General features: G+C 42.4%; 1 protein-coding gene across 1 annotated transcript; it reads right to left on the bottom strand.

Moving 5' to 3' along the window:
• Positions 1-7,249: 7,249 nt before the first annotated feature.
• LOC105940546 (GTPase IMAP family member 8) lies at positions 7,250-24,832 on the bottom strand. Its single transcript, XM_076891287.1, has 6 exons — positions 24,727-24,832; positions 22,689-22,747; positions 12,752-12,799; positions 11,786-12,412; positions 9,507-10,670; positions 7,250-9,418 (listed from the first exon to the last, which is right to left on the bottom strand). The coding sequence occupies exons 2-6, from the start codon at positions 22,708-22,710 to the stop codon at positions 7,857-7,859; spliced, it is 3,423 nt and encodes a 1,140-aa protein (XP_076747402.1). The 5' UTR covers positions 22,711-22,747; positions 24,727-24,832; the 3' UTR covers positions 7,250-7,856.
• Between the last annotated feature and the right edge of the window lie 2,853 nt (positions 24,833-27,685).

The raw sequence follows: 27,685 nt of genomic DNA, 5'->3' as shown, positions 1-27,685 counted from the left end.
AGGAGACACTGTCACAGTGTAGCTTAGAATAATAACTCCATCTACACTGATGTATGTTTTCCTCTCCAGTAACATTACACAAAAACTTCAGTCAAGTTTCACAGAGCCTAGTGAAGAGCTCAGATATTCAAATAAGAAGACTAAGTCCATTATCAGTAGTATTGTAGTCTCTCTCTTTAAAATCTGGAGTCAGAGCTCAGGTCTTGTTGGAAGATGTGTTCTTTGAGTGCCCTTCTGTTTTAACTAATGCAACTCAATATATTTTACATTTCAACAAATCTATTTTGTCTGAAAATACTTTAAAAACTTTGTAGCCTGATGCTCTCAGTAATTTCTAATGTAATGGTTCAGGTCAGTACTATAACAGTGAACAGCTTTAGTGAGCATTAATGTGCCACTTTCCTGTACAGAAGCAGAATGACCAGGTTATCTTCCTTACCTGGCTCCACTTACCGTAACACTGGCAGTAGTGCTGGGCAATCACACAAAGGTTATTGCAACATAAAGGCTTTGTGCTGTAAAAGCATGTCACAGGGTGTTTCTAACCACCAGGGGGCGGTGTAGGAATATTGATATATAAACACCGACACTGAGTCCACCATTATGAATATGATATTCTCAAGGTCTAAAGTCCTTCTAGCAGCAAGTCCTGGCAGTCAGGTCCATCCCAAAAACCTCTGAGCACTTATTTTATGTAAATTGTGTTAAATTTCAATGATCATCGCCTCCAGTTTCCTCTGTATGTTTAATGGTTATTTCAGCAACCTTAGCTCATTTATTTCAAGTAATTGTTATTTCTGTTAGTATCCAGCAGCAGGATTTTTGGTAAAATGTTCTTCTTTTATCCTCTCTCTTCTTTACTTCTCTGTCCTTCTGAATTATTTTGGTAGCCTTTTGTCTTTTGTGCTTTGTATTATATATTTTGTCTCAACTGCCATCATTAATTTCAGATGTGTCCCCCACCTGTTTCCTGCATTACCGCTTGTATCTATTGTCTCGGTCTCTTCTCGTCCTTCTAGCTCCGAGTTCCCCTGTGTTTGTAGTCTTTGTGTTTATCATTCTAAGCATTTACCTGAATTCCCTGTTTTCTGTCACTGGTTTTATATCACCTGGAAAATCAATATTAAAGCTTGCTTTGCATGCTACTCCTGTGTTTGTGCCCATAGGGCAATAAGACGATCTATACAGCTCACGGTGGTTATCTTGGCTAATGAAGAATTAACAATGGGTAGAGGGCTTTCAATGTCACGGTCCTGGGTCTGTGACCCAGTGTTTTCTGTTTTGTATTGTTAATCTTTGATTTCATGATGTATCTTTGTTTATTCTTGCGTTTTGGGCCTGTTATATTGTATCTCTAAGTTCAGTCTATGTATTGGGGTGTCTCGTGATGTCTGATTACTCCCAGCTGTGCTCTCCTTCTGTGTCTCATTTCCTCGTTGTCCCTCTTTGTATTTAAGCCTTGTGTTTTCCTCTGTTAGTTGCTGGTTTGTCTGCGTTATGGCTCTCCGGCATCTGTGGTCATTCCCTGCTTCATTCTGTGTCAACAGCCCACGTCTCCCTGCTTTGCCATTTCAGGTCTGTGTTTTGTTAGCTTTCTCCAGTTTAGGTTTTTATTAGTGTCCGTCTACTCTTTTCCCATTTCCGTTTGTATTCCACTTCATGAATAAACTCACTCGCATCTCAGCTGCCTGCATCTTGGGTCCTAATTCTCCAACCCCACACATCTGCCTCAGCGGACGTGACATTGAAAGTGTACAGAGAATTGTTTCGAACTGTTTCAGTAAGACTCACCATTTTAAAAAGTAGATGCTAATTTTGGAGTGTTTTGGAAATATGAAATAAATTGATGTGCGCACAAAAAAGTTGTCTTTGTAGGTTCATTTTCAAAGGGGTCAAACAACAATACAGAGCACAGCAGCAGCCGTTAGGCATTTTACTTAGACAAATAACAAGCATAAAATCATTTATAGAGACAAGTTATCTACCTGCTATGGCCACAAAATTATGGCGTTATTTTTGTGCCACTATTCTGAGCGCATGTAAAAAACATTTGCAGGTGCAAGTGTGAAGAAAGTGAAAAGAAATTTATTTTGAGCCAAGAAAAGCTAAATTTGAGTGAACAAAATTCATTGCTGCGTGCAAAAAATGGATTTCAGTGTTTGCTGTTATCCACACACACACACACTCGCTCAGTTCTTGCATTTGCGCTCTCTATGTGTTGCTTGCGCTCTCAACATTTCTGCCTCTTTCTGTACACCGTTATATTATTTATATCAACTCCCGTCAGAGTGATCGCAGTGTGGTGGATTTACCCGAAACCAGACAAAACGTGTTGGCCTCAAAATGCGCTGCAGGTGGGTTCCTTCAAGCATTAAATGATCAGGTTAAAGAACAACTGGCGTCACGGGATGAGCCAGCTTCCTTCGAAGAACTGATCTCCCTCACTTTTCATATACTGACACACAGATGGGAGAGAGGGAGGCAGAGAAAAGTTATAAATATCCCTTATCCCTTATAAATACCTTCTGCCAGAACAGATTCTGTCTCCCTGCCAACCCATGCTTCCCCCTCCACTGCCTCTGGCTTTGATGCCTCACACTCAAGGTGATAAAGACATACTCCAGAGCAGAGAGAGAGTGGGGTGTTTTTACAGCGGTCGCTCAGGGCATTTCCTCACTACCTGCCAGGTGTCATTTTCCTGTGTCATTCAGTGGTGCATTTTGGTAATCTCAGTCTCTCACTGAGTGTTTCCCTGTGACTGGCAAGCATGTTATGGAGTGGGTGGGAGCTGTTGTCCACCATGATTCTTCTCTTCAACCACATTCGCATTTCTGACACCACCTTAAGAGAGTCCAGCTCCATCCCCACAACATCACTAGCCTTCTAGATCAGTTTATTGAGTCTGTTAGCATCTGCGACCCTCAGCCTGCTGCCCCAGCATGCATCAGCATAGAGGATAGCACTGACCACAACAGACTCTTAGATGGATGGATGTCACATCTCTGCATTTCAGCCATCCATCAAGTCGCTGACATTTAATTATCCCATGTCCACCGGCACCTCATCTCTCCCTACCTGACTTACACTGTAAAAAATGTTTGTGAAATTAACAGTAAAATTTGGTGAAATCTTGTAATCAAAAAAGTGTAAATAGAAAAACAAACCAATGTCTAATTTACATCAACATTTTCTAAATAATACATATTCGACTGTAAAGTACTGAACCAAAAAAAATGTTAATTTTACAAGTTTGTATTTGCACATTTTTTCAGATAGCTTGCTGTTAGGGTGGAATGTTAACTATTAATATTCAGTTATTCACAAATGTTTGAACACATGTAAATCTTCATCTGTAGATAACGCAACTGACATTTATCAAAATTTTACAACTAAAACGAACCTGCCAATACTGACACATGCACACTTAACAGTCACCACCTCCTCTGGAGAGCTCAGCTCACAGTTGTGATGGAAAATCTTTCTGAGTGAGAAGAAATAATAAATATTCATTAAAAGAATGAAAGCTATCTTTGTGTTAGTTACTGAAAGGAAAAGAAAACAGACTTCATCTTGAAAAGGCGATGCACATCACACTGCAGGAGCATCAAAGACAGAAAACAGTCTGTCTCGTTTCCTGCCAGGCAGAATACCCTGCAACTGGCACCTTTTCAGCATCTTTCTCACAGTAATCTTTCCACCCACAGTTTCCTGTTTACCACAGGTATGCAGCTTCAGCTGTTCTCTGTTAAATCTGGGTCAGGCCATTCAAGAACAGTATAGAAAAAACATAAAACAAAGAAAACACAACATAAGAAATATTAGAAATTGAATTTTGAAAACCAAGTATTCAAAAAACAAATTTGTCACCACAATCACTGTGATTACTGTTACTCCCATCACAGTCTCAGAACAGAAAATAAAGATCTCATGAGCTCAGATTACTCAGTTTTTATTTGGTTTTGTAGTTTGTGTTGTTTTGGAGTCCTTTGGTTTGATTGGTATTTTGTTTTTTATCACCCAGGTCTCGTGACCATTGATTCACGGTAATGTACACAAACAGAATGTTTTCCAGGTTTCCATAGCAAAACTTTGCATTTGGTGCATTTGTCCTAACTCTATAATTTCCCTCCTGATTAATAGATTAAAAACAGAACCAGTTCAGATCTGTTCTTAGACGGTAGCAGCCTTACTTTTTTTTTTTTTTTGTCCCGTTTGGATCTTTAGCATCAGAATTGTTGTCTTTAGGCCAAGAAAGATGCCAAGTGGATTTATTTTACCAAGTGGATCATCATGGCCTTGCCATATTGGTCCATTTGATTGACCTTTATTATAATTATGAATTTATTTTATTTTCAGTTGCTACAAACGGGACAGACATGACTGGGGGATAGGACAGGGAGAGAGAATGAAAGAAAGAGAGGGAGAGAAAGAAAACCAGAGGGGAGAAGAGACGGTGAGAAGGGGGAGAAGAAAGAAAAAAACCCCAAAACACCTGGGTCACCTGTATGGAGAAAAAAAAACAGAAGAGAAAGCAAACAACAGCCTTACTGAGCATGCACCAGCATCAAGCCTCCTTCACTGTTGGCAGGAAGTCAAAACAGGGTTTTGTGGTTTTGAAAGAACGACGTCACAGGTAGAAGAAGCAGAAATGATCTTCCTCTGAGAAGTGTCTGTTCTCCCCAAAGCTTTGAATAAACTTTATTAAGCTGACATGTCTGGTAATTGGTGCCTGTGATGAAGATGATGTCCTTTGATTTATGTTTGTGGAAGCAGAATTTCCTTCCGCAATACTGATCAATCTAATAAACTTAAACCTACACCATCCTCCCTATTCTGGTATTTTAAAGAGTACTTAGCGTAAATATTAAGCAACCTAACTAATAGGGTTCCAACTCCCAGCAACAACAAAAATAAATAAATAAAAAATAGGGAACCACCCCTCACGCTCCACCTCATGATGCTTAATCGACGTAATCAACCTTAATTTGATGCAGTGTGAAAAAAAATGCACAGAAATCAATTATTTTTCAAGAAATATTAAATAGATTCAACATCTTTCTTCAACAAAATTGCAGACTGCACAGATGGTACCTTCCCAAAGGAAAAAGTACTATAGCTTACTAGGGTATATTAGACTTAATAGTTACTATATACAGTAATTGACTTCTATTCATTTTACATCAAATTAAAACTTTGGGTGTCAGATAATTATTTATTAAAAGCTAGACATTTTAAATGAGAATAAGAAAGAAAAGTATGTCTTTGTGCCCCCTTTTCCCTGTTCATGCCCTATCGGCCCCCCTGGCTAAACTTTGCTAGATCCGCCCCTGCACAGTTACCAGCGTCAGCTACGTAGAAAAAGATCCTCGAGTAGAAAGTAATATTAAATAAATTCTAACAACAGCTGATCAAGCTTAAACGTGCTGCTGTTGTTCAGCCGCTGGTTTCCTCTTTCTGGTGCAAAGTGGGCCAAAAACAAACAAGAGAGACGATCAGCTGATCATTAAGCATGCTGGGTTGCTAGCGAAGCTCCAAATGCTATCCAGACCACCGACAGGTCCCGCATGCCACAGCCGCTCTATCAGGTGATGCATACTGCTCCGACGTGCTAACGTTCTGAGGCGAGTTACGGCGTGTTGCAAGTTTTGTGAGGTGCTTTCGTGATATTTAATGGATCGGATTACATTTTTTATTTTTCTCCGATATCCGATCCAGTAATTTAGGTCAGTATCGGACCGATACCGATACGTAATATCGGATCGGTCCATCTCTAGTACAAAGCTTTTCCTCTCACACTGCTGATATATCTGCTGGAGCTGTGTTAATTTCATTCTTCATGTATGTGTGTAATCTCCTTATATTTTTCAGGAAAGATGTTGCTTCGTAGTACAAGGTGTCACGGGCTGTGGAGGCAGACTGTGTGTGGTTCAATGAGGACCCAGGTGCAGAAACAGGCGAGTAGACCAAAACTAACTTGAACAAAAAATGAGCCTTTATTAGGTGGCAAAAACAAAGCAGTAAGGACAGAGGCAAAGTTAAACTGGAACCTAAACTGAGAAAACTGAGTCTTAACTATGACAACTAGGAAGACAATGACAAGGAGACTGTGACAACTATGAACAGGACTTTGTGCAAGAACTATGAACCATATACATGATCAAGCAACACGAACTTGACCTGCACAGAGTCCTGAAGTACATAACCTGACGTGACATAAGGGAAGGTACACAGATGATGTGACACTGAACAAAAGAAGACGGAGGTCTTAAATACACATGAGGTGATCAGGGGAAGGGGACACACACGAGGAAACAGCTGACTAGAATGAACCTAATGACGCCACAGAGGAAGTGTAAACTAATCGCATAGATCATGGAAACAAGACTTTGAAAATAAACAGGGAACCTGATGGGGAACAAAAATGACCCGAACTTGACAACATGAACCATACAGAGAAAAAATAGGTAAGAGACACTAAGCAACAAGGAAGACTTAACACAGAGGAAAATCGCACAATCAATCTAAATGAACAAAGAACTATAACTAGGAAACCTAGGAGCTAAAGAAGACTAAATGAACCAAAACATAAACAATGAATATCAAAATGCAATGAAACACTAAAACACTGTGTCACACAACAATAATCCTGACACAAGGCCCAGTTCGGTGTATTTATAGTCCCATTTTCTCCTTGTTGAAGCTCCTCTGTATGTTTTCTGGTTTGTTCCCTGGAATTGGTTTGTTGGTTACTTATTTATTGTGAATCACTTGTACTTTTGACCTTTTGCATTCTCTTAAATACATTAAATAAGTATGTTTTCAGTCACGTCTGCGTGACTCCTGCATTTGTGTCCTGCAAAGTATATCAGGTGTTCTCTCTAAAGACTTGTCATATGTGAGTGCACTAACTCGGGTGAAGGTTTGGCTAAAAGAAAATTAGAGCTGTTAGTAATTCATTTTAAATTATGTATGTAATTATTGTGTTTTTGTTTAAGTTTTAAATCTTTAGTGTTGCGGTTTAGGGATAAACACTTTTCCAACTTGTCACTGAGCCACTAAGCACCGCTGTGTTAGAATGAAAATTGAACTGAACTAAATAAAAAGATATAGAACTGAGCATCCTTGATCAGGTCCTCAGAATATTCCTGCTGAGAGGCAACCACATTCCTGATCATCGACACCAGAATTCATTATACAAATATATATATGCACAGCGAGGCTGCTGGTCAGTACATGAAAGATTGGATGTGTAATTTAAAAGGTTTAATTTGATGGTGTGTTCAGTAATGTCAAGAAGCACATAAACACAGAGGTGAATGAAGATGTTTGACTATATCATAGTAACAGTAGAGAAAACTTTATTCATCATTTACAAAGATAATACAAAAAATTATATCTGAAAAAATGAGGACTCTGAGTTATGTAATTAATAAAAAGAATCATGAGACATTTCATGAAATAAAGAAAAATTTGGACATTACAGAAAAAAATGAATTTCTATTACAACTAATTTTTTACTGATAATTAAACATTTTAAAAATGGCACTTGTTCATTTATACATTTACAGTATAGGTTCAAAATATGCACAAAAATTAGGCTTATAAGAAGAGACAACTAAAAGGAAAATTATGTTAGAACTCAGGAACACAGAAGTGCATGTAACATGTAACAACAGCTCATTACTATACATGACATGAATTAGTTTTACCAGTCAGAAGCATATTTAATGTTGGTGTAATGACCTGTAGTTTAATAATGACATTGCTGAGACTGATGATCACTAATCAGTTTCTGTGCTACTTTAAAGATTCTCTTATCTAAATGACAGAAAGAGAAGAACATCTGACGTTTCATTTCATAAAATGCTGCAGGCTGATGAGCTGCTGATCTCTTCTCCCAAAATGTTTTTCATCAACTCATTTAGTTGATCTTTTTGTTTTTCCTGGAGGTCTTCTATGTCCTCCTCATTAGTTTGATTCTTCATTTGTTTTTCATGTTTTTGCATCAATTTCTTGATCCTATTCAAGTTTTCAGTCTTTTTGGTCACACGTCTCACTAAGTCGTACATTTCCTTCTTATGTTCTTCCCTCTGTTTTGCTAATTCATCCATGTGTTTCTTCTGGGCTTGGTTGAACTCTTCAGCTTTCTTTCTGGCTTCCTCTTCATGTTTTTTCTTTAGATCATCCAGAGTTTTCTTATGAATTTCCTCCAATCCTTTTATTTCCTCTTCTCTTCTTCTTTGATCCTCTTCTTTTTTGATTTTTTCACATTCCAGCTTTTCGTTATAATCGTCCTGTAGTTTTTCCATTTTTTCTTTCTCTTCCTCTCGTCTTTTGTCTTCGTCTTGTCGTTGTTTGTCCCACCATTCCTTCTGTTCTTTCTCCCACTCCTCTTGTTTTCTTCTCATCTCTTCTCTGGCTTCTTCCAGTTTTCTGTCCACATTTTCTTTTGCCTCTTTTTCTGACTGAATTTGTTTGTCCAGCTTTTCAAGTTCTTTTTCAAATTCTTGTCTGCGTCTTTCTTCTTCAGCTTCCTTTTCCCTTTTCTCATTTTCCCTGATTTCCTGTTCCTGCTTTCTCTTCTCTTCTTCTTCTCTAATTTTATTTCTCATTTTTTCGAGTTCTTTTTCTCTCTGTATTCTCTCCTTTTCTCTCTCTTCATCGATTCTTTTCTTCATGGCCTCCATATCTTCTTTATATTTTCTTTCCATCTCTTCCTTTTCTTTCTGCATCTTTTCTTCCTTCTCCTTTAAAATCTTCTGCATCTCCTTCCTTATCGCAGTTTCAGACTCTTTCAGCATCTTGTTGGTAAAGCAGCGCCTTCCATTGACCTTCATCATGCTTTCAATCATTGCTATCAGCTCAATGACTTGTGTATGGTTTTGTTTGTCACGGTTATTGAACACATGGTATCTATCTCCACAGTCAGAGATCAGCTTCTTAAAGGAATCATCACAGTTGTTCTTGATGTAGTCCTCTATGGACTCTTTGTCATGCTCCAGTGTATCTCCTCCTGTTAAAAGAACGATGGTGAACTTTTGAGAATTCTTCCCAAAGAATTGCTTGATGAGTTTCAGTGTCTCCTTCTCCTCTGCTGTGAATCTGCCGATATGAATCACCAACAGGAAGACATGCGGTCCTGGAGCCAGGAGACTGACACATTTCACCAGCTCCTCTTGAAGTCCTTCTGGTGACAAACTTGTGTCAAACAGACCAGGAGTGTCGACCACAAAAACAGGACGACCGTTCACCTCACCCTCTACTTTCTTACAACATTTGGTGACCGACATTTGACTTGATTTAGCTGTAAACTCGTCTCTTCCTAAAATGGTGTTTCCTGTAGAGCTCTTTCCACAGCCGGTCTTCCCAATCAGCACAATCCTGAGACAGTCTGAGTCCTGTTCTCCAACTTCATCGCCTAAAACATGAAAACAATCAGAGTTAACACTTGTATACTGGATTAAAACTCTGGGTCATTGGAAAATATCACAATCTAAATTACTTACCAGTGACAAGTTTTAAGACTTTCTCCATTTGTGCGTGTAAAAATGTTGCAGTTGTATAACAGCACAGTTGTCCTGTAGGCTGACTAATTTTGTCCACAATCTCAAACATCTCTGGGATCTGCTGTTTGTTCTTGGTGTTGAGAACAACAGATCTTCCTCCAGCGCTCTCACAGAGCTCCTGGATGTCTTCATTGTCCTTTAGAAAGTTACCAACAGCTGGATCTGTAGGATCTGAGTCCACAGTGAACAGAATCATGGTGAAGTCATTGACTCGAGAGCCGAATGCATCCTGGATGGTCTCTAACTCTGCCTTGTCTTCATCAGTGAGGGGAGCCACAGGTAGGACCAGGATGAAGGCATGGACACCCTCAGGATCACAGAGGGAGATACACTTGAATGATTCCTCCATCACTGCCTCCTGAGGTTTTCCATACAAGGCAGGCAGCTCCACCAGGGAAACCCAACGTCCACACACCTCTCCCTGATGTTTAACACACTCTGATGAGTTGGAGGCTGAATGAAGCTCAGTCTGACCTAAAATGGCCTTGGCTGCTGACGTCTTCCCTGCTCCTCTCCTCCCAAACAGAACCAGGTTCAGACTGGACTTCAGATTGGGTTTAGCCTCTTCTTTTAACGTTAGATATTTTCCCCAGTTTTTAGTCACCATCTTATTCATTTCTTCCATCAACTCTGAGGAATCTGAGAAGGAGTCTTTCCTGTCAAAGTTAATGAACTGCTGCTTTTGTTTGGATTCTTCAATGAGTTTATCCACTGAGTTATTCCCTTCCTCGTTATGCGTTCGGATGACGATGGAGTGATTAAAAGCATCTTGACCAAACAAGCTCAGGACCAAATTCAGAGTTTTTCTGTTCTTCTCAGTGAAATCAGAAGGTTTGACTAACAGCAGCAGAACGTTTGGTCCAGGAGGACAGAGACTCACACAGCTCTTCATCTCTTTAAACAGCTCATCCACAGGCAGACTGAAGATGTTGGGAGTCTTTACTACTGTCAACGATTTCCCGTTCCACTCTCCAGAGGCAGCGCGACATTGCTTTCCTCCAAGGACTTTAGACACAATGGATCTTTTCTTCCCAACGATGATGTTTTCCAGGGCTGATTTCTTGTCATCACTTTTTCCAAACAGCATTATCCTGAGTTTATGTGCTGCAATACAAAAGGTTTTACAGTATTAACTTTTAAAAATTTTAAAAGCAGATATTTTCACTTCTCTCCGGGTACTCCGGCTTCCTCCCAGAGTCCAAAGAAACATGCAGTTAGTGGGGATAGGTTATTGGAAACTCTAAAATTGCCGATAGGTGTGAATGAGCGAGTGCAACTGGTTGTCTGTGTATATGTTTTAGCCCTGCGACACACTGGCGACCTGTCCAAGGTGTACCCTGCCTCTCGCCCTAAGACAGCTGGGATAGGCTCCAGCTCCCCCTGCAACCCTGAAAAAGGATAAGCGGAAGCGAATGGATGATTCCTAAGAAGAAGAACTCCAAACACAGCTATGTCAGATATATGTATAGGGCTACCCACGGCCTTTCCCTGAGCCAGCCCCTGTGAAGCAGCTCATCAATCAGCACCTGGTGGATGGACCTTTACTCATGGGCCCTTGCTGTGCTCAGCCAGAATGCACCATATGTGACTGAACCTCTGTGGGCCCACCCCCTGCAGTTTTATTTGCACTATTTTTTTTTTTTTTTTGAACATCAGTTGTAAGCATAAGGATGACTATGAGTCATTGGGTTAGGGTTGCAAGTCTGGGATCAGTTTTTGGAATCATAGGGGTTTCGAGTTTTCAGCTGCAAATAACTGCACTTAAAATAAAAACATCTTCACTGATCTCACATTTTATTCTTAATGATTATAGTTTTTCATAATAAATTGGATTTTTCACTGATACGTCCTTTTGTTTGTTTGTCCTTGTTTTTTGGCTGTTCGTATTAGGGGTCACCACAACAACATCTATTACTCTATCACTCCTCTTCTGTTACACAAATCCTCTGAATGCAATAATCTTTTCCGTGCTCTTCCTTTTTCACCTCTGCTGCCAGCTCCATCTTCATCATCTTTTGTGCAGCATATCCACTACCCCCTTCTTTACATGTCTAAACCATCTTATCCTAACTTCTCAATCTGAGCTAAGGGATATTTAAGTGCTACATCTGTTTTTATTGAAGGATTGTAGGTTTTGTAATTCTCTGATGAAAACACTAAACATAAAACTGATCATCACATTATATGCAAAAAAAAAAAAATGTTGTTCCTGCACTTACCGCCCCTAACAGGATCCAAGGTGGGAGAGACTTTTTCTTTTGGGTAATTACTGGACAAAACAGATGTTTTGTTATTGAAAACATTACAGCTCACATGTTCTCCCATGCTCTTCTTCACCACTGTATCTATGGCTGCTAACAGCTGCTCTTGTTCCAGGTTCTTCTGCCACAACAATTTTTCTCTACATTTCTTGATTATCTCTCCTAACTGTGGATGCTGCTGATACTTTTCAGTGGAACTTGAACTCTTGTCTTTGGGCATTATCAGAGCCAGTGAACGATCAAATGATGGATCACCGAAGAGTTCAAGGACCATTTGTAGCCTCTGTCTGTGATCCTCAGTGAAGTCTGCAGGCTGGAGGACCAGCAGAAACACATGAGGTCCAGGAGCAGAGAGTCTCACACAGTTCTCAACTTGTTTCCTCAGATCTTCTGGGGAGATTTTAGCCGACAGCAGATCTGGAGTGTTGATGAGATCGATTTCTTTCCCCTTCAGCTCCCTTTTGACTCTCAGACAGAGGTCTGCTTTATCCTCAGAGCTGAACACAGTCACTCCCAGTATGAAGTTGCCCACTGAGCTCCTCTTAGACCAGCTGTTCCCCAGCAGAACGACCCTCTGCTCAGACACTGAAAAAAGTATAATTAGTTCAATTATTGAAAAACTAAGTTCATTTTCAATAGAAAATTATCAGTTATTAATCGTTTTTTGTAGTAGGTTTAGTCAAAAAAAAAAGTAAACAAAAAAATAAAATGTACACTTTCGTTTAATCCCTTATTTCCATTTCATCTAATAAAGATTGTGACCTGTAACTAACAGGCTGATGAATGAGCAGGAAATCCAGGATTAGTAGAAGCTTCATCCATTTTTTTAAAATCCTAAACCTCTTGACACAACATTTGATGCATTAAATTAATTTTTTTTTAAATTTTATTCATCATATATGAAATGCTGTTAGTTTAACTTACACTCCTCAAAGTCAGAGCTGCTGTGTTCTGGTTGATTGAAATCCTCATCTGCAAAAATATAGAAACAAATTCAGCATTCCAAATTTATTGAGAACTCTCAACCAATTAGAAAGAGAAAGGGGGAAAAAAGCATCCTCTTTATTTAGTCCACTCTTTATTTAGTGCTGTGTAGACAACATGACAGTGGCATAAACCATCTGGGTTTTTCCCAACTGATGATGTGTGAAGTCCAGGCTCTGATCAGAACTCGTAACTCAGCCTTCAGGCTGAGGGACAGTTCTCTGTACAGCACTGCCAGAGCCAACGTGGGGAGGGGCATCAAACAGGCCAAGGAGGCCTACAGGAGGAGGATAGAGGGCCTCCTCACTGACAAAAACCTCCAACAGCAGCCTCAAACTGGCAGAGGAGCTAATAATAAATAAATAAAGAATTGAATTGAATTGAATTGAGGCCACTCCTCCCCCACACCCCCGTACCCCACCTGCCTTCCAGCAATATGAGGCCAGGAGGAGACTGAGTGCGTTTAACCCCCAGGAGAGCTGCCGGTCCTGACGGCATCCCAAGGGCTGTGGTTAAAGCCTGCCTGGACTAACTGGAAGGGATCCAGGCTCCTTGACTCATGCCATGGTTCAGAATCAGAATCAGAATCAGAATCAGAATCGTGTTTATTGGCCAAGTATATGTGCAGACACATACAGGGAATTTGGTTCCGGTAGATGGTGGCTCTCAAGCACAGCAATGTAAATCTCACACACACACACACACACACAAGTGTCTATATATACACATTACACATACATACACAAAGCTGTGTAAACCAACTATAAATAACGAATCTAAACTTATATACATAAAATACAGAAATGAATGAGGTGGAATGAATACTACAAAATGTACATAAGGTGCAGCTGCAGTCTGGCAGTGGGAGCAGTGTGGCAGGTCAACTGTTAAGAAGGGAGATGGCGAGGGGAAAGAAACTGTTCCTGTGTCGGGTGGTCCTGGTCTGCAGGCTTCTGTACCGTCTGCCAGAGGGCAGCAGATCAAAAAGTCTGTGTGCAGGGTGTGAGGGGTCTGTGATGATTTTCCCTGCCCGTTTCCTGGTTCTTGAGAGGTACAGATCCTGGATGGAGGGCAGGGTGGTGCCGATGATCCTTTCTGCTGCCCGTACAGTCCACTACAGTCTGCTCCTGTCCTGTTTAGTGGCTGCTCCATACCAGACTGTGATGGAGGAGCACAGGACAGACTCAATGACCAGTGTAGAACTGGATCAGCAGCTCCTGTGGAAGACTGTACTTCCCCAGTTGTCTCAGGAAGTACATCCTCTGCTGGGTCTTTTTGAGGATGGAGTTGATGTTGGTCTCCCACTTCAGGTCCTGGGAGATGGTTGTACCCAGGAACTTGAAGGTCTTCACAGTTGACACAGGGCTGTCTGATATGGTGAGGGGGAGCAGAGTTGAGGGATGTCTCCTGAAGTCCACTGTCATCTCTACAGTCTTAAGCATGTTCAGCTCCAGATTGTGCTGACTGCACCAGAGTACCAGCCGCTCAACTTCCTGCCGGTATGCAGACTCATCACCATCTTGAATGAGGCCAATGACAGTGGTGTCATCTGCAAACTTTAGGAGTTTGACAGCCGAGTTCTTGGAGGTGCAGTCGTTAGTGTAGAGGGAGAACAGTAGTGGTGAGAGGACACATCCTTGAGGGGCACCAATACTGAGGGACTGGGTTTCAGAGGTGATCTCCCCCAGCCTCACTTGTTGCTTTCTATCTGTCAGGAAGCTGGTGATCCACTGACAGGTAGCTGGTGACACGCTGAGCTGGGAGAGTTTGGAGGAAAGAAGTTCAGGCACAATGGTGTTAAAAGCCGAACTAAAGTCCACAAACAGGACCCTGGCATAAGTTCCCGGGCGGTCAAGGTGTTGCAGGATGTAATGCAGCCCCATGTTCACTGCATCATCCACCGACCTGTTTGCCCGGTAGGCAAACTGCAGAGGGTCCAGCAGGTGGCCTGTAATGTCTTTCAGATGGGCTAACACCAGTCGTTCGAAGGATTTCATGACCACAGACGTCAAGGCGACAGGTCTGTAGTCATTCAGTCCTGTGATGGTGGGTTTCTTGGGAACAGGGATGATGGTGGAGCGTTTGAAGCAGGAGGGAACTTCACACAGCTCCAGGGATCTGTTGAAGATGCGAGTAAAGATGGGAGCCAGCTGTTCAGCACAGGTTTTGAGGCAGGAGGGTGAGACGCCATCTGGTCCGGGGGCTTTCCTGGGCTTCTGTTTCTGGAATAGTCGGCTCACATCCTGAGTGTGTATTCTTAGTTTCAGGGAGGAGCTATTTTAACCCGTACAATAACCCACCCAGCCAATGTCATTGGCATACTTGACAATGACACCACCGGGGTTGGACAGCGTAAAGGGAAGAGGTAGAGATCTTGTCCTGCTGATTTTCAGAAAACAACCTGAAGCTGCCTGCACGTGTTCTCAGCAGAGCTAAAGATTCCCACATAATTCAATTCAGTTTTATTTAAACAGCGCCAAATCACAACAAGAGTCACCTCTGGCCGCTTTATATTTTAAAGTAGAGCCTACAATAATACAGACAGAGAAAAAGCCAACGATCTTATGACCCCCTATGAGCAAGCACTTTGGCCAAAGTGGGAAAGAAAAACTTCCTTTCAACAAGAAGAAACCTCCAACAGAATCAGCTCCTACCGCTATTCAGTGGAGATCATGCTCTCCCTAACCCCTGCCTGGGTGTTCGGTACTCAGGCCATGTCCACACTAATACGTTTTTGTTTGAAAACGCATCATTTTCTCTCCATTGTGGCATCCCGTCCACACCGAGATGGTGTTTTGGCTCTAGGAAAATGCAGCGTTTTGAAAGCGCTCTCCAAAGTGGATGCATTTGAAAATGCCGTTTTTGCAGCAGTGCAGAAAACTGAGCCTTTTCGAAAACGATGACGCATTTTAGTCATGTGAGTAAGTAATGGAGTGCTGGCTTCCACAGTCACCTGACCTAAACCCAATCAAGATGGTATCAGAATCAGAAGAATCAGAATCAGAATCAGAAAGGGTTTTATTGCCAAATGTTGAGCAGGTTTACAACATTGGGAAATTGCTGCGGTGCTTCAGTGCAAACATACTGTCATAAATTACGCTTAAATAGACATGAAAATAAAAATAAGAATAAGAATTAAAAGTGCTAAGTAGATAGATATATACATGATATATACATGAGTGCAGGTGGTGATCAGTGCCAAACATGAAATGATGCAGTGAACACAGCGTAGGGTCATGTGTTAGTGGCGGGTACAGTCATACGGTTATTGTTCATGTGTCCAACAGCAGAGGGGAAGAAACTGTTCTTATGGCGAGAGGTTCTGGTGCGAATGGACCGGAGCCTCCTGCCTGAGGGGAGCAGGTCAAACAGACTGTGTCCAGGGTGAGAAGGGTCAGCTGTGACTGAGCTGCACGCCGCAATGTCCTGGAGGTGTACAGGTCCTGCAAAGATGGGAGTCTGCAGCCAATCACCTTCTCAGCAGAGCGCACAACACGCTGCAGTCTCTGTTTGTCCCTGATAGTGGCTCCAGCGTACCACACGGTGATGGAGGAGGTGAGGATGGACTCGATGATTGCAGTGTAGAACTGCATCATCGTCCGTGTTGGCAGGTTGAATTTCTTCAGCTGCCTCAGGAAGTACATCCTCTGCTGGGCTTTCTTGATGACGGAGGTGATGGTGGGCTCCCACTTCAGGTCCTGGGTGATGGTGGTACCCAGGAAGCAGAATGAGTCCACAGAGGTGATGGGGGTGTCAGTCAGGATGATGGGGGGGAGTGGGGCTGTGTGCTTCCTGAAGTCCACAATAATCTCCACTGTCTTCTGGGCATTCAGCACCAGGTTGTTGTGGCTGCACCAGGACACCAGACGTTCAACCTCCCTCCTGTAGGCAGACTCGTCCCCGTCCGAGATGAGTCCAATAACGGTGGTGTCATCTGCAAACTTGATTAGCTTGACAGACTGGTGGGTGGAGGTGCAGCAGTTGGTGTACAGGGAGAAGAGCAGAGGAGAAAGAACACAGCCCTGAGGGGAGCCGGTGCTGATGGTCCGGGAGTCCGAGACATTCTTTCCCAGCCTCACATGCTGCTTCCTGTCCATCAGGAAGTCAGTGATCCACCGGCAGATGGGATCAGGCACATTCATCTGGGAAAGCTTGCCTCGGAGATGGTCTGGAAGGATGGTGTTGAAGGCAGAGCTGAAGTCCACAAACAGGATCCTGGCGTAGGTTCCTGGGGAGTCCAGATGCTGCAGGATGAAGTGTAGGGCCATGTTGATGGCGTCGTCTACAGACCTGTTGGCTCTATATGCAAACTGCAGGGGGTCCAGGAGGGGGGCCGTGAGGGTCTTGAGATGGGAGAGAACTAGGCGCTCAAATGACTTCATGACCACAGATGTCAGAGCCACGGGTCTGTAGTCATTTAGTCCAGTGATCCTAGGTTTCTTGGGGACAGGGATTATGGTAGAGGACTTGAAGCAGGCAGGCACATGACATGCCTGCAGTGAGGAGTTGAAGATGCCAGAAAACACTGGGGCCAGCTCGTTTGCACAGTGTCTGAGGGTGGCAGGAGACACACCGTCTGGGCCGGGAGCTTTCCGAGCATTCAGACTCTTAAACTGCTTCCTCACATCTGCTTCATGAATATGAAGAGTTGTGGTGGGAGGAGGTGGTGTGAAATCCTCTTTTGTGTGGGGTGAGGAGGGGGGTGTTGCAGGTGAACAGTTTGAAGGTGGTGATGGCTCTATGTAGGGGGGAGAGGTGGGGGAATGAGTGTCCAAAGTGCCTCTATTGTTGGGGTCGTTGGAGGTGTGAAGGCTGCCTGATGGCTCGTCAAAACGACAGTAGAAGTCGTTAAGGGTGTTGGCCAAGAGCAAGTCATCAGTGGAGTGGGGGGTTTTAGGCTTGTAGTTTGTGATATTCCTAAAACCTTTCCACACAGAGGCCGAGTCATTCTCTGAGATCTGCTGCTGCATCTTCTCAGAGTGCTGATGTTTAGCAATGTCCACTTCTTTAGTGAACCTGTACTTGGCCTCTCTGTAGCAGTCCCTGTCTCCGCTTCTGAACGCCTTTCTCTTTTCCAGCCACAGCTTTTTGAGTTTAGGAGTAAACCAGGGTTTGTCATTGTTATAACTCACCCTGGTGCGTGATGGCACAATGCTGTCCTCACAGAAGTGGATATAGGAGGTGACAGTGTCCGTAAACTCGTCCAAGCTGTTAGAAGCAGCCTTCATTGTGTCCCAGTCTGTGGTCTCCAAACACGTGCGAAGCTCCTCCACAGCCTCGTTGCTCCACAGTTTTTTGGTCCTCACGACAGGTTTGGAGAGCTTCAGCCTCTGTCTGTACGCGGGGATTAGGTGGATCATGACGTGGTCAGAAAGTCCGAGTGAAGCGCGGGGCACCGCACGATAGGCCCCGCTGATCGTGCTGTAACAGTGGTCTAATGTCCTCTCCTCTCTGGTCGGGCATTTAATATACTGCTTGTATTTGGGAAGCTCATGGCTCAGATTGGCTTTGTTAAAGTCCCCAAGAGCAATGATGAGAGAGTCCGGGTATGTCCGCTCCATGTGCAGTATCTGCTCCGCGAGTGCGCACTGAGCTGCTTGCGCATCCGCATCTGGCGGGATGTAAACAGCGGCCAGGATGAATGAAGCAAACTCCCGCGGAGAATAAAACGGTTTGCAGTGAATAAAAAGATATTCCAGAGAGGAAGAGCAGTGCTGAGAAATCACTGTTACATCTGTGCACCAGCCACTATTAATGTAGAAGCAGACACCTCCACCTTTGGTCTTACCAGAGAGAGAGGCCTGCCGGTCCGCGCGCAGCAGATGAAAGCCCTCCAGCTTGAGCGCGCAGTCTGGGATGTTCTCACTGAGCCACGACTCCGTAAAACATAACACACAGGAGGAGGCAACGTCTCTGTTCATGCTTCTCATCAGGGCCAGTTCGTCTATCTTATTCCTGAGTGAGCGTACGTTGGAAAGGAAGATCCCAGGAAGAGCAGTTCGCAGTCCACGTCTCCTCAGATCCACTTTCCTGATCAGAGTCTGCAGTAAATCTGCCGCAGATGCGACAAATATTGGAAGTAAATCCACAGGTGTTGTAGTCCTGTAGTTAAGAAGCTCTTCTCTGGTGTAAGAATATCCAGAGGAGTGCCCAGACACAGAAGTTATGCACAAAAACAAGACAGAAGTAACGCACTGAAGCACCAGGGCATCCATACACGGCACCATCTTGGAGAAGGTATGGGATAAGATGTCCCGCAGAGTGAAAACCAAAGGGCCAACAAGTGCTCAGCATCTCTGGGAACTCCTTCAAGACTGTTGGAAAACCATTTCAGGTGATGACCTCATGAAGCTCATGGAGAGAACGCCAAGAGTGTGCAAAGCAGGAATCAAAGCAAAGGGTGGTTATTTGAAGAATGTGTGTCCAAAACCTTTGACTGGTAGTGTATTTCCTCTTGATTGTATGTGTTGTATATTTTTCTCCTGTTTGTTATTTCCTCCTGCCTGGCTCAGAGTCTCCACTCTAATTCATCCCAGAGGTGTTCTGTCAGTTTGAGGTCTGGACTCTGTGAAGGCCAGTCAAGTTCTTCCACACCACACTGGCTCATACATGTCTTTAAGGACCTTACTTTATGAACTGGTGTGCAATCATGTTGGAACAGGAAGGTGACGTCCACGAACTGTTCCAACTGAATTGGGAGCATGAAGTTCTCCAAAATGTCTTGGTACGCTGAAGCATTAAGAGCTTTCACTGCTGGCGCCTGTTTAGATCTGAGATGAGGAGGGGCTAGAGGCATGAGAGCGGCCAACCCAGGTTTAAAACTGACCCATGGCCATTTGCCATGTCTTCCCTTCTCTCTCTCGACTCTGCAGAAAGTTGGCAGCCTCTGCATGTGCCTCAGCATCTGCTGACCCCACTCTGCAACTTTAAGCAGCCTAACACTTGCCATCATTTCCATTCAGTTCTGCTACGCTGAGCATGAACAGAATACTCTGTTAGGGTTGAAAATTATATTTTTATTAAATGATTAAACAAAGCTTTTTTAATTATCTTTTATACACACTACAATTGCGCTTATATGAGTTGGCATTCCGTCTTTTGAAGGTTCAGAGCTTCATTCATTGATTGTCTGAGTTGATATATTGCAGGATGACGTAGAAGTGCAAAAAGATATGCAACATGCTTACACAAATCACAATTGATAATAAGTATCAGGATATTCTCTGGACAGGGAGTCCGAAAAAGATGTCCTGAGTGGAGCCTTAGAATCAGCAGCTAGCCAAGGCTACGTAGGGTGCGTTTTTGTTTTGTCTTTCCAATTCCAGGAAAGGAGCATATAGGAGGTCGAGGAGCCGAACGGACACGGGGGAGGATTTTGCAGAAGCCATCAGGATGGGTGTTTGAAGAAGATAGCCATAATCATTTGTTGTTGTTACTGTATAAAACCTGTGCAGCCATTTCAGGGCCAACCTTGGTGCGAGGCAGTATGCTGTATCATATTCACGGTCCATAGTGCTATGTCACACTTGTAATTTCAACTGCCCAGCAAATTAAATCTTTTTAAATGACACAACATTCCCCCGGATTCCTTCTGAAAAATTTGAAACAAGTAGTTTTCAAAGACGGGGTGATAGTGGCTCAAGAGTTAGCAGTTCGTCTTGTAATCGGAAGGTTGTCAGTTCGAGCCCCGGCTCCGACAGTCTCGGTCGTTGAGTCCTTGGGCAAGACACTTCACCCGTTGCCTACTGGTGGTGGTCAGAGGGCCCGGTGGCGCCAGTGTCCGGCAGCCTCGCCTCTGTCCGTGCGCCCCAGGGTGGCTGTGGCTACAATGTAGCTGCCATCACCAGTGTGTGAATGTGTGTGTGACTGGGTGGATGACTGGATGTGTAAAGCGCTTTGGGGTCCTTAGGAACCAAGTAAAGTGCAATACAAACACAGGCCATTTACCAAAGTTTATCTTGAAAAAGCATTGGAGTTTGGTTAAGTTTGCGCTGTAAAGATTTAAAGTTAGCAATTTCTACAGGAGTTATGCTACTCTAACGATACTTAAAACAATAGGAAACAATAAGTTACACAAATTTTTGTTGACATTTTTAATTTTAAAGTCTTTTTAAAATCTGTCAGCAAGTGACACGTTTAACTCAAATGAAAGGATTTATATGTTTATATATAAATCATTTAGATTATATAAATTTAAATGTGTTTTAAATTTCAAGCGTTTAATTGCTTGATTTTATATTTATCCAGTAATGTATCGAGACATCAAGGTGCTGCATCTTAAATCTGTAATAGTAAATAAGAATAATCGACACAATTGACTGAATGTACTAAGCAAAAACTTAAAGATCTGTCACTGGATTAAAAGGTAATAAGTACCTACTCATATATGACATTTTAAGTTTTTGACCATGTTTCATAAGGACCGAGTTCATTAGTTTCTGGATGATGACAAATTCTGAGTATTTTGCCTCTATGTACCACCATAGTGGATTGTAAAATCAAATAATTTAGATGTGATTAAAGTGCATTACATCTTATGTCCCACAGAAAATACCTTCTGCTGCAGTTCTGAGATAACTAGAGTTAAAAAATCTACACGTGAGAATCTACTTTATTCCTCTCACCACATTTGGATATATAGCAGCTGAGTGAAACCGTACTCCATGTAAAAGTGGTTTTCAGTTGTTTTTCTTTGTAATGCAGCCCAAAATGGACCTCTTAGCCTGATTTTTAATTTTTGTCCTTGTTTTCCACAGAGTTTTTGGTTTTATTAAACTAACATAAGTCTATTAGCAGTGATGTCACGTTCTGTAAAGGACAAGATGGCACTAAGTGCAGGTAGAGGAGATAAAGGACATGCATTTAATAGGCACAGATACAGCATTCAACATTTTGTTTATTGTTTTCATTTTTCTGTTGTGTGTCTTCCAAGGATTTTTTGACTGTTCTTGCAGTGACAATTTTTACTAAATGTGATGTTTCACTTTAACCAAATAAAAACTTGTAATGAGAAAATTTTTCATTCAGGGCTGATTTATGGCATGAACATTTGCTCCTTTGTTAAGAAAGTAATTATTGAATACAAAATGAAAAAACAAAACAAAAACAATTGTTCTTCCTTTAACAATACAATTTTATTTATATAGCACATTTAAGAAACCACAGGTATGCCAAAGTGCTTCACAGAATGAGTTAGGAGCAATAATAAATACAAATATGAAGCACAAAATACAAAATACTAATAAAATATACTAACAGGCGGGTGACATAACTAACCAATAATACACCAGGCATAGTAGGCACAACCCGAAAGGCTGAAGGTTAAAATATTATAAACATTAACAAAGTGATAAAGATAAGTTCCAGTACACTAAAAATGTGGGCTCTAGGAGGCGGGGAAAGCAAGGCTAAAAAAATAAGTTTTTAATCAAGATTTAAAAGACTGAATTGAATCAGACGCCCGAATAGCTAGAGGGAGGTTATTCCAGAAGCAGGGTGCGACAGCGGCGAATGCTCGGTCACCTCTGGTCTTGAGCCGAGATCTAGGTCGCATCAGGAGCATTTGGCCTGCTGATCTAAGCGCTCTCCCAGGGATATAAAAGCTGAGGAGATCCGTAACATAGCTGGGTGCGGTGTTATTTATGATTTTAAAAGTGAGCAATAAGAATTATTGAGACAGAGAATTATTTTATTTTCATATTTTTATTTCCAACACTGGAACCATTGCATTGTCTTGAAATGATCAAAAACCAAAAAGTTTCAACCAGTTTTCACATTTCTGTCAGTTCACAGTGTATAACACGGAATCTGATCTCACCAGGCTACAGTGTGTTTAAACAGTGTGTTATCTAGACCAGTGAAGTCTGGCTGGACTCACCCGGTGCTGCTGCTGCTGCCATAATGTCACTCTGCTGAAAATCCCACAGACTGATTGAACTGGAGGAAAGAAAGAAAAAGATTTTAGTCTTTCTTGTTCTAAACCTGCTTTTAGAAACACATATTTCCAAAGACAGAGGGCATGCATTATAGTTTTGGACAAACAGCGAATACTCAATACTTTCTCTGTACTTTGTCCTCGGATCTCTGCAGATTAAGATGGTTTGCTCAGATGGCAATACAGAAATTATTTAGATAGCATTAGTGTGATCATTTTGATTTTTGTTCAGAAATTACACATTTCTTTGAGTTGTTCACAAATCTTTTGTTCAAAATAACATTTATTATTACCATATAACATTTGTGATGGACACTGTTGGAAAACTCATCTCTGACATCAGAATATCATAAACTGTGAGCGGCAGGAAGGATGGGACACAAATCCAGACTCGACAAGCAAGTAAAAAGTAAACTCAAAAAACAGCGAACACAAGGAAAACCAACATTAACTAAACTGAGAATACAAAAAAAAAAACTAGACATGCATGCAGGCTGGCAGACAGTAAGGTATGAGAGAGATGCTGGCATAAATGCACAAAAGGATAACGAGGGAAGTGAGAACACACGGGGAACACAGCTGACACGAATTAGCATGACGCCACTGGGGAAGCACACCGAACATGCAAACACAAGACTTTCACAATAAAACAGGAAACTGAGAAACATGTCAAGTGCACAAGAAGCAGATGAGAGGGAGCGAGGGTGAGAGAGAGACATGACAGACTGGGGAAACATGAATTAACAAGACAAGCAGGGGGAAACATCGAATGACACAGAACTCCTTTTTGTACAAACATAATTTAAAAAGTCATAAAAACTTTATGGCACCCTTAAACTTTTTTCTTTTTTTGCTTTTATTTGTGAAAAGCCAGTTAGTACAGTTATTCAACACTTTAGTTGAATCAGTGGAAATAAACTAAACAGACCTAAAACTTTGGAAGAAGAGCTGACAAACGACACAACTGGAATCCCTCAAATTTAATGAGATAGGAAGAAGAGAGAAAGTACAACAACAATACAGTAAGAGTAAAGTTACACTGACATCCGTTTGTAAAACATTCTGGATGAATAAAGTACAGGTCAACATTTAAAAGACAAAATCTGTGTTTTGTGAATACAGAATTTTGGCAGAGATCTTTAGAGATCTAAAGCTTACCAGAAGTATGTTTTTACCTGACTTCTCAAAGAGAGATGAACGGTGTCTTTTTGACTGATTGAAAAAAATTCTCTTGGTGTTCAGTTTGGTTAAAAGCACAAAGGACATCACTTCCATCTCACTAAACTCCTCACATAAAGAGAAAATTCAAACCCAGACCTTGATGTGTGGCATCACAGGTTACCAGTACCAACAGAAAGTCTTTACTAAATGTTTCAACTTCCAGTTTACATGTAAATTTAAGAATCTCTTTGTTGCTGAAGTGGATTATTTTACCCTACTTAGATGGTGCCACTCATTTAAGTCAGTTATTCCATAAAAGTACACAAAACTGATCAAAAACAGCTTAAGCTTTAATACACAGTAGCCTTCAGGGGTGTAAAGCTAAGCCTGTAAGTAGCAGAGTGCACCGATCATGCAGGCGGGTGTCAGAGTGCAGTGAGGAGAGCTGTAAGAACAGCCGTGCCCACACCTTTCAGTCACAAAACTGATACTTTACTTTTTAGTAAATCGTGACATTAGCTTTTGAAAGCCAAACAAAAGTTTTGCACTGGTTTAAAAAACGTAGCATATCTGCTCCTAAAAATTGGTTTGACACTTTTAACAGTTTGTCTTTGGCTCTCTTGCATGTATTAAAGTTAATGAAGACTAAACTTCAATCAGATAATGTTAAATGTAAATTAGACAAAAAAGTGTCAGAGTGTCATCCCAGTGCAAGGTTGGTGTAAGTCAGACATGAACAGCATACTGACTGATCTGTACAAGTTTAAGCAGGTTATAGTTCGGTGATTCCTTTGCAGCAGCAGGTGTTTGTGTGTGTTACCTGTTTGCCTTGCTCTGAGTTCGCAGCTGAACACCTCTGCACGCTCGGACAGACAGCACTGCTTCTTCCTTTGTCTGTTTGTGTCTCTCATGTTGGTGGGTGAGAGAGTGGGACACTTTGTAGGTGGGCTGTAAGCTGCCTGCCCAATCAGAACTTACACTCCCTAAATGAACAAAAAATAACAACTTTTCATTGAGTGGGTTTGATGTTCTGTGTGGGTGGTGTTAGCTTGCCCCTGCACATGACTACAGCAAGAAAAGTCATAAACAGGAAGTTTGCTGAAAGATCTTTGAAGAAGAAGCTTTAAATGATAATGATTTTCTTTATTATGGGAAAGCAGAAAAATTGGTCTGTAAGTGGATCACAGATGATTATCTCCCCTTTTATATATACTGCATCTAATTATCCTCTTCAGAGCTTTGTTAATTCAGTTCAATTCAATTTTATTTATACAGCGCGAAATCACAACAACAGTCACCTCAAAGTGCTTTATATTGTAAGGTAGACCCTATACTTATTTGTATAGTTTGTATTGTTTTTATTACAAAGTATTGTTCATTTTAAAGCTTCGTGTGCTTTGCTAGAATCATCATTCATTTAAACTGTAAGGAGCCAGATAACCTGAAGGAGGTGGGCAGGGAGAGGGAGGTCTGGGCTCCTTGTCCCGGCCCCGGGTAAGAATAAGGACCCAAACAATGCAGCAAAAACTAACTAAAGGTCACAGGCAGAGAGTAACAAACTCCAATCAGAATCAGGGAAGTCATTACGGCTGGAAAACAAGACACAGCTGAATCAAACTATCACAGAACACTAAGGCACGGGAAACAAATAAATTAAAACAGCAAGTTAAAAAAAACAGAACGCTTACACAGAGGAACACTGCGAAGTGTTAGGACAACAAACCGAATTACCAAGGATTAAATAGAAACAACAGGGTGTTAGGGGGAATTGTTACATGTTGTCATTTTTGCGCTTACAACTGTGGATCTTGTTTCAAACTGTATGATCAAAGACCTTCTTTTGTTCCTATCCGCCTCCCCGGCCTGTTGAATAGTGGGGGAGGTTAGAGTGTTTAATTGCAGGCACATCTTATGTGAAGGTTTCTTTTTCCTTGTTTAGTAAACGTCCTGCCTTTATGGCCTCACCTGTGTTTGTGTACGGTGGACCGTTAGAGGGGTTAAACTGTATACAGGGGTGGGGTGAGATGACACTTTTTTTATGCAACTAAGAAATAATTTGTCAAGATATTAAGGAAAAGAACCAGACCACAAACACAAGGACTTGGGAAAAAGTTCACAAAGTAGAGCAGCTTTTATTTTGCTCTCTGTGTTTTCTGAAGCTTATGCACGAGTTCAGTAGTGAATGTCTGTAATCGGTCATCTGCCTGCTTTCCTGAGTGTTTGGCTACTTTTCTGTTCTTTACACTGCTATCACTTTTCCATGCTGTCATCATTACTCTAGTCCAGGGGTGCCCAATCCCGGTCCTCGAGAGCTACCGTCCTGCAGCTTTTAGATGCATCCTTGTTCCCACACACCCGAATCAAATGAATGGCTTGTTATCAGGCCTTTGCCAAACATGATGGCATGCTGAAGAGGTAATCAAACCATTTGATTCAGCTGTGTTGGAGTAGGGATGCATCTAAAAGCTGCAGGATAGTAGCTCTCGAGGACTGGGATTGGGCAGCCCTGCTCTAGTCCAATCATTTTCTTGCCTGCCTTTTTTGGGCCAATCAGCCTCCATGTTGCGTGGTTTAAATCTGTGCTCTCCGTCATCCTCATTTTCAAACTCTTTTTTTTTCTTCTGCCTGTCCCGTTTGGCTCTTTTGCATCAGAATTGTTGTCTAAAGGCAAAGAAAGATGCCCAACGGATTTACTTTACCAAACTGACCATCCCAGCCTTGCAGTAATGGTCCATTTGATTCACCTGTTATTGTTTATTTTATTTTCACTTGCTGAATACGGGACAGACTTGACTGGAGGAAAGAAAGAGAAAGAGCTGAGAAGAGGGACGGGGGAGAAGGGCAAAAAACAAAAACCAACAGAATGGGCAGAAAAAGAAAAAAGAAAAAAAAATGCATCTATCGATCACCTGGATCACCTGCTGAGAAAGAAAAAGAAAACAAGCAGAAGAAAACAAGAGTAATAGAATAAACAACATCACAATGATATATGGGAATATGACAGTAAATACTAAATATTAAACATTATTGTGCAGCACATAAGATCAACAGAACACAGTGTGCTTTGAGGTAGGAGCCAAAAAGGGTGTAGTTTGTGGGTGTGATCACCTGTGTGTACACCTGTGAGCATGGACGCGCTTGTTTTTTTAAAAGGTTCCTTCATGTAATGATCTGCTAGAGGGTGTGGGGGGGCCACAGCCCCGTCCTCCAGGGCATGAAGCAGGTATGGAGGAGATCAAAACTCCAGACATCCAGAGGCCCCCAGAACACAAGAGACCAAGGAAGACCCACAGAGGGGCAGCCGCGCCACTGTCCCAGAAAGAGCTGAGGAGAGTCCCAGATGAGGGCTCACTCAGCAGCCGCGGAGCAGAAGCCAGGGGGGGTTGCAGTGACGCGCCCGTGAGCTCCGCCGGCAGCCAGCCGTGCCTGAGTGACCGAGCCCACCTCCGAAGTGGCCCGAGCGAGCCCCAGGCTCCAGGCCCCGATAAGCGGCCGCCAAGGAGTGAGCCGGTGTGTACCTGGACGCCCACCCCCAGACACAAAGAACCACCAATGCACCGATGTCTGAGGGAGTCCGCCACTGGCAGGGGAAGTGGTGGTGGGTGGAGATAGGCCTCCAAACATCCATTCCCACCCTCATGCTCTCATATGCACTTACTCCACACTCAACCAACGTGGAGACAGACATAAAGAGACGCTGTACACACGATCACACTCCCCAAGCGTACTCTACAAACCGGGTCTAGGTGCCCTTGCCCCTGGAGGGGGGAACCGCACCC

Source organism: Maylandia zebra, linkage group LG12 (genome assembly GCF_041146795.1).
Source record: "Maylandia zebra isolate NMK-2024a linkage group LG12, Mzebra_GT3a, whole genome shotgun sequence".
NCBI lineage: Eukaryota > Metazoa > Chordata > Actinopteri > Cichliformes > Cichlidae > Maylandia > Maylandia zebra.
The sequence above is the reverse complement of the archived record's forward strand: the minus strand, read 5'-3'. Positions and strand labels throughout refer to the sequence as shown.

Coding starts and splice junctions, on each gene's coding strand:
- LOC105940546 (XM_076891287.1), bottom strand. CDS start 22,710: ATGGCAGCAGCAGCAGCACCGG. Junction 12,800..22,688: donor GGCAGCAGCAGCAGCACCGG/GTGAGTCCAGCC, acceptor ATATTTTTGCAG/ATGAGGATTTCAATCAACCA. Junction 10,671..11,785: donor CTTGGATCCTGTTAGGGGCG/GTAAGTGCAGGA, acceptor TTTGTATTGCAG/CACATAAACTCAGGATAATG.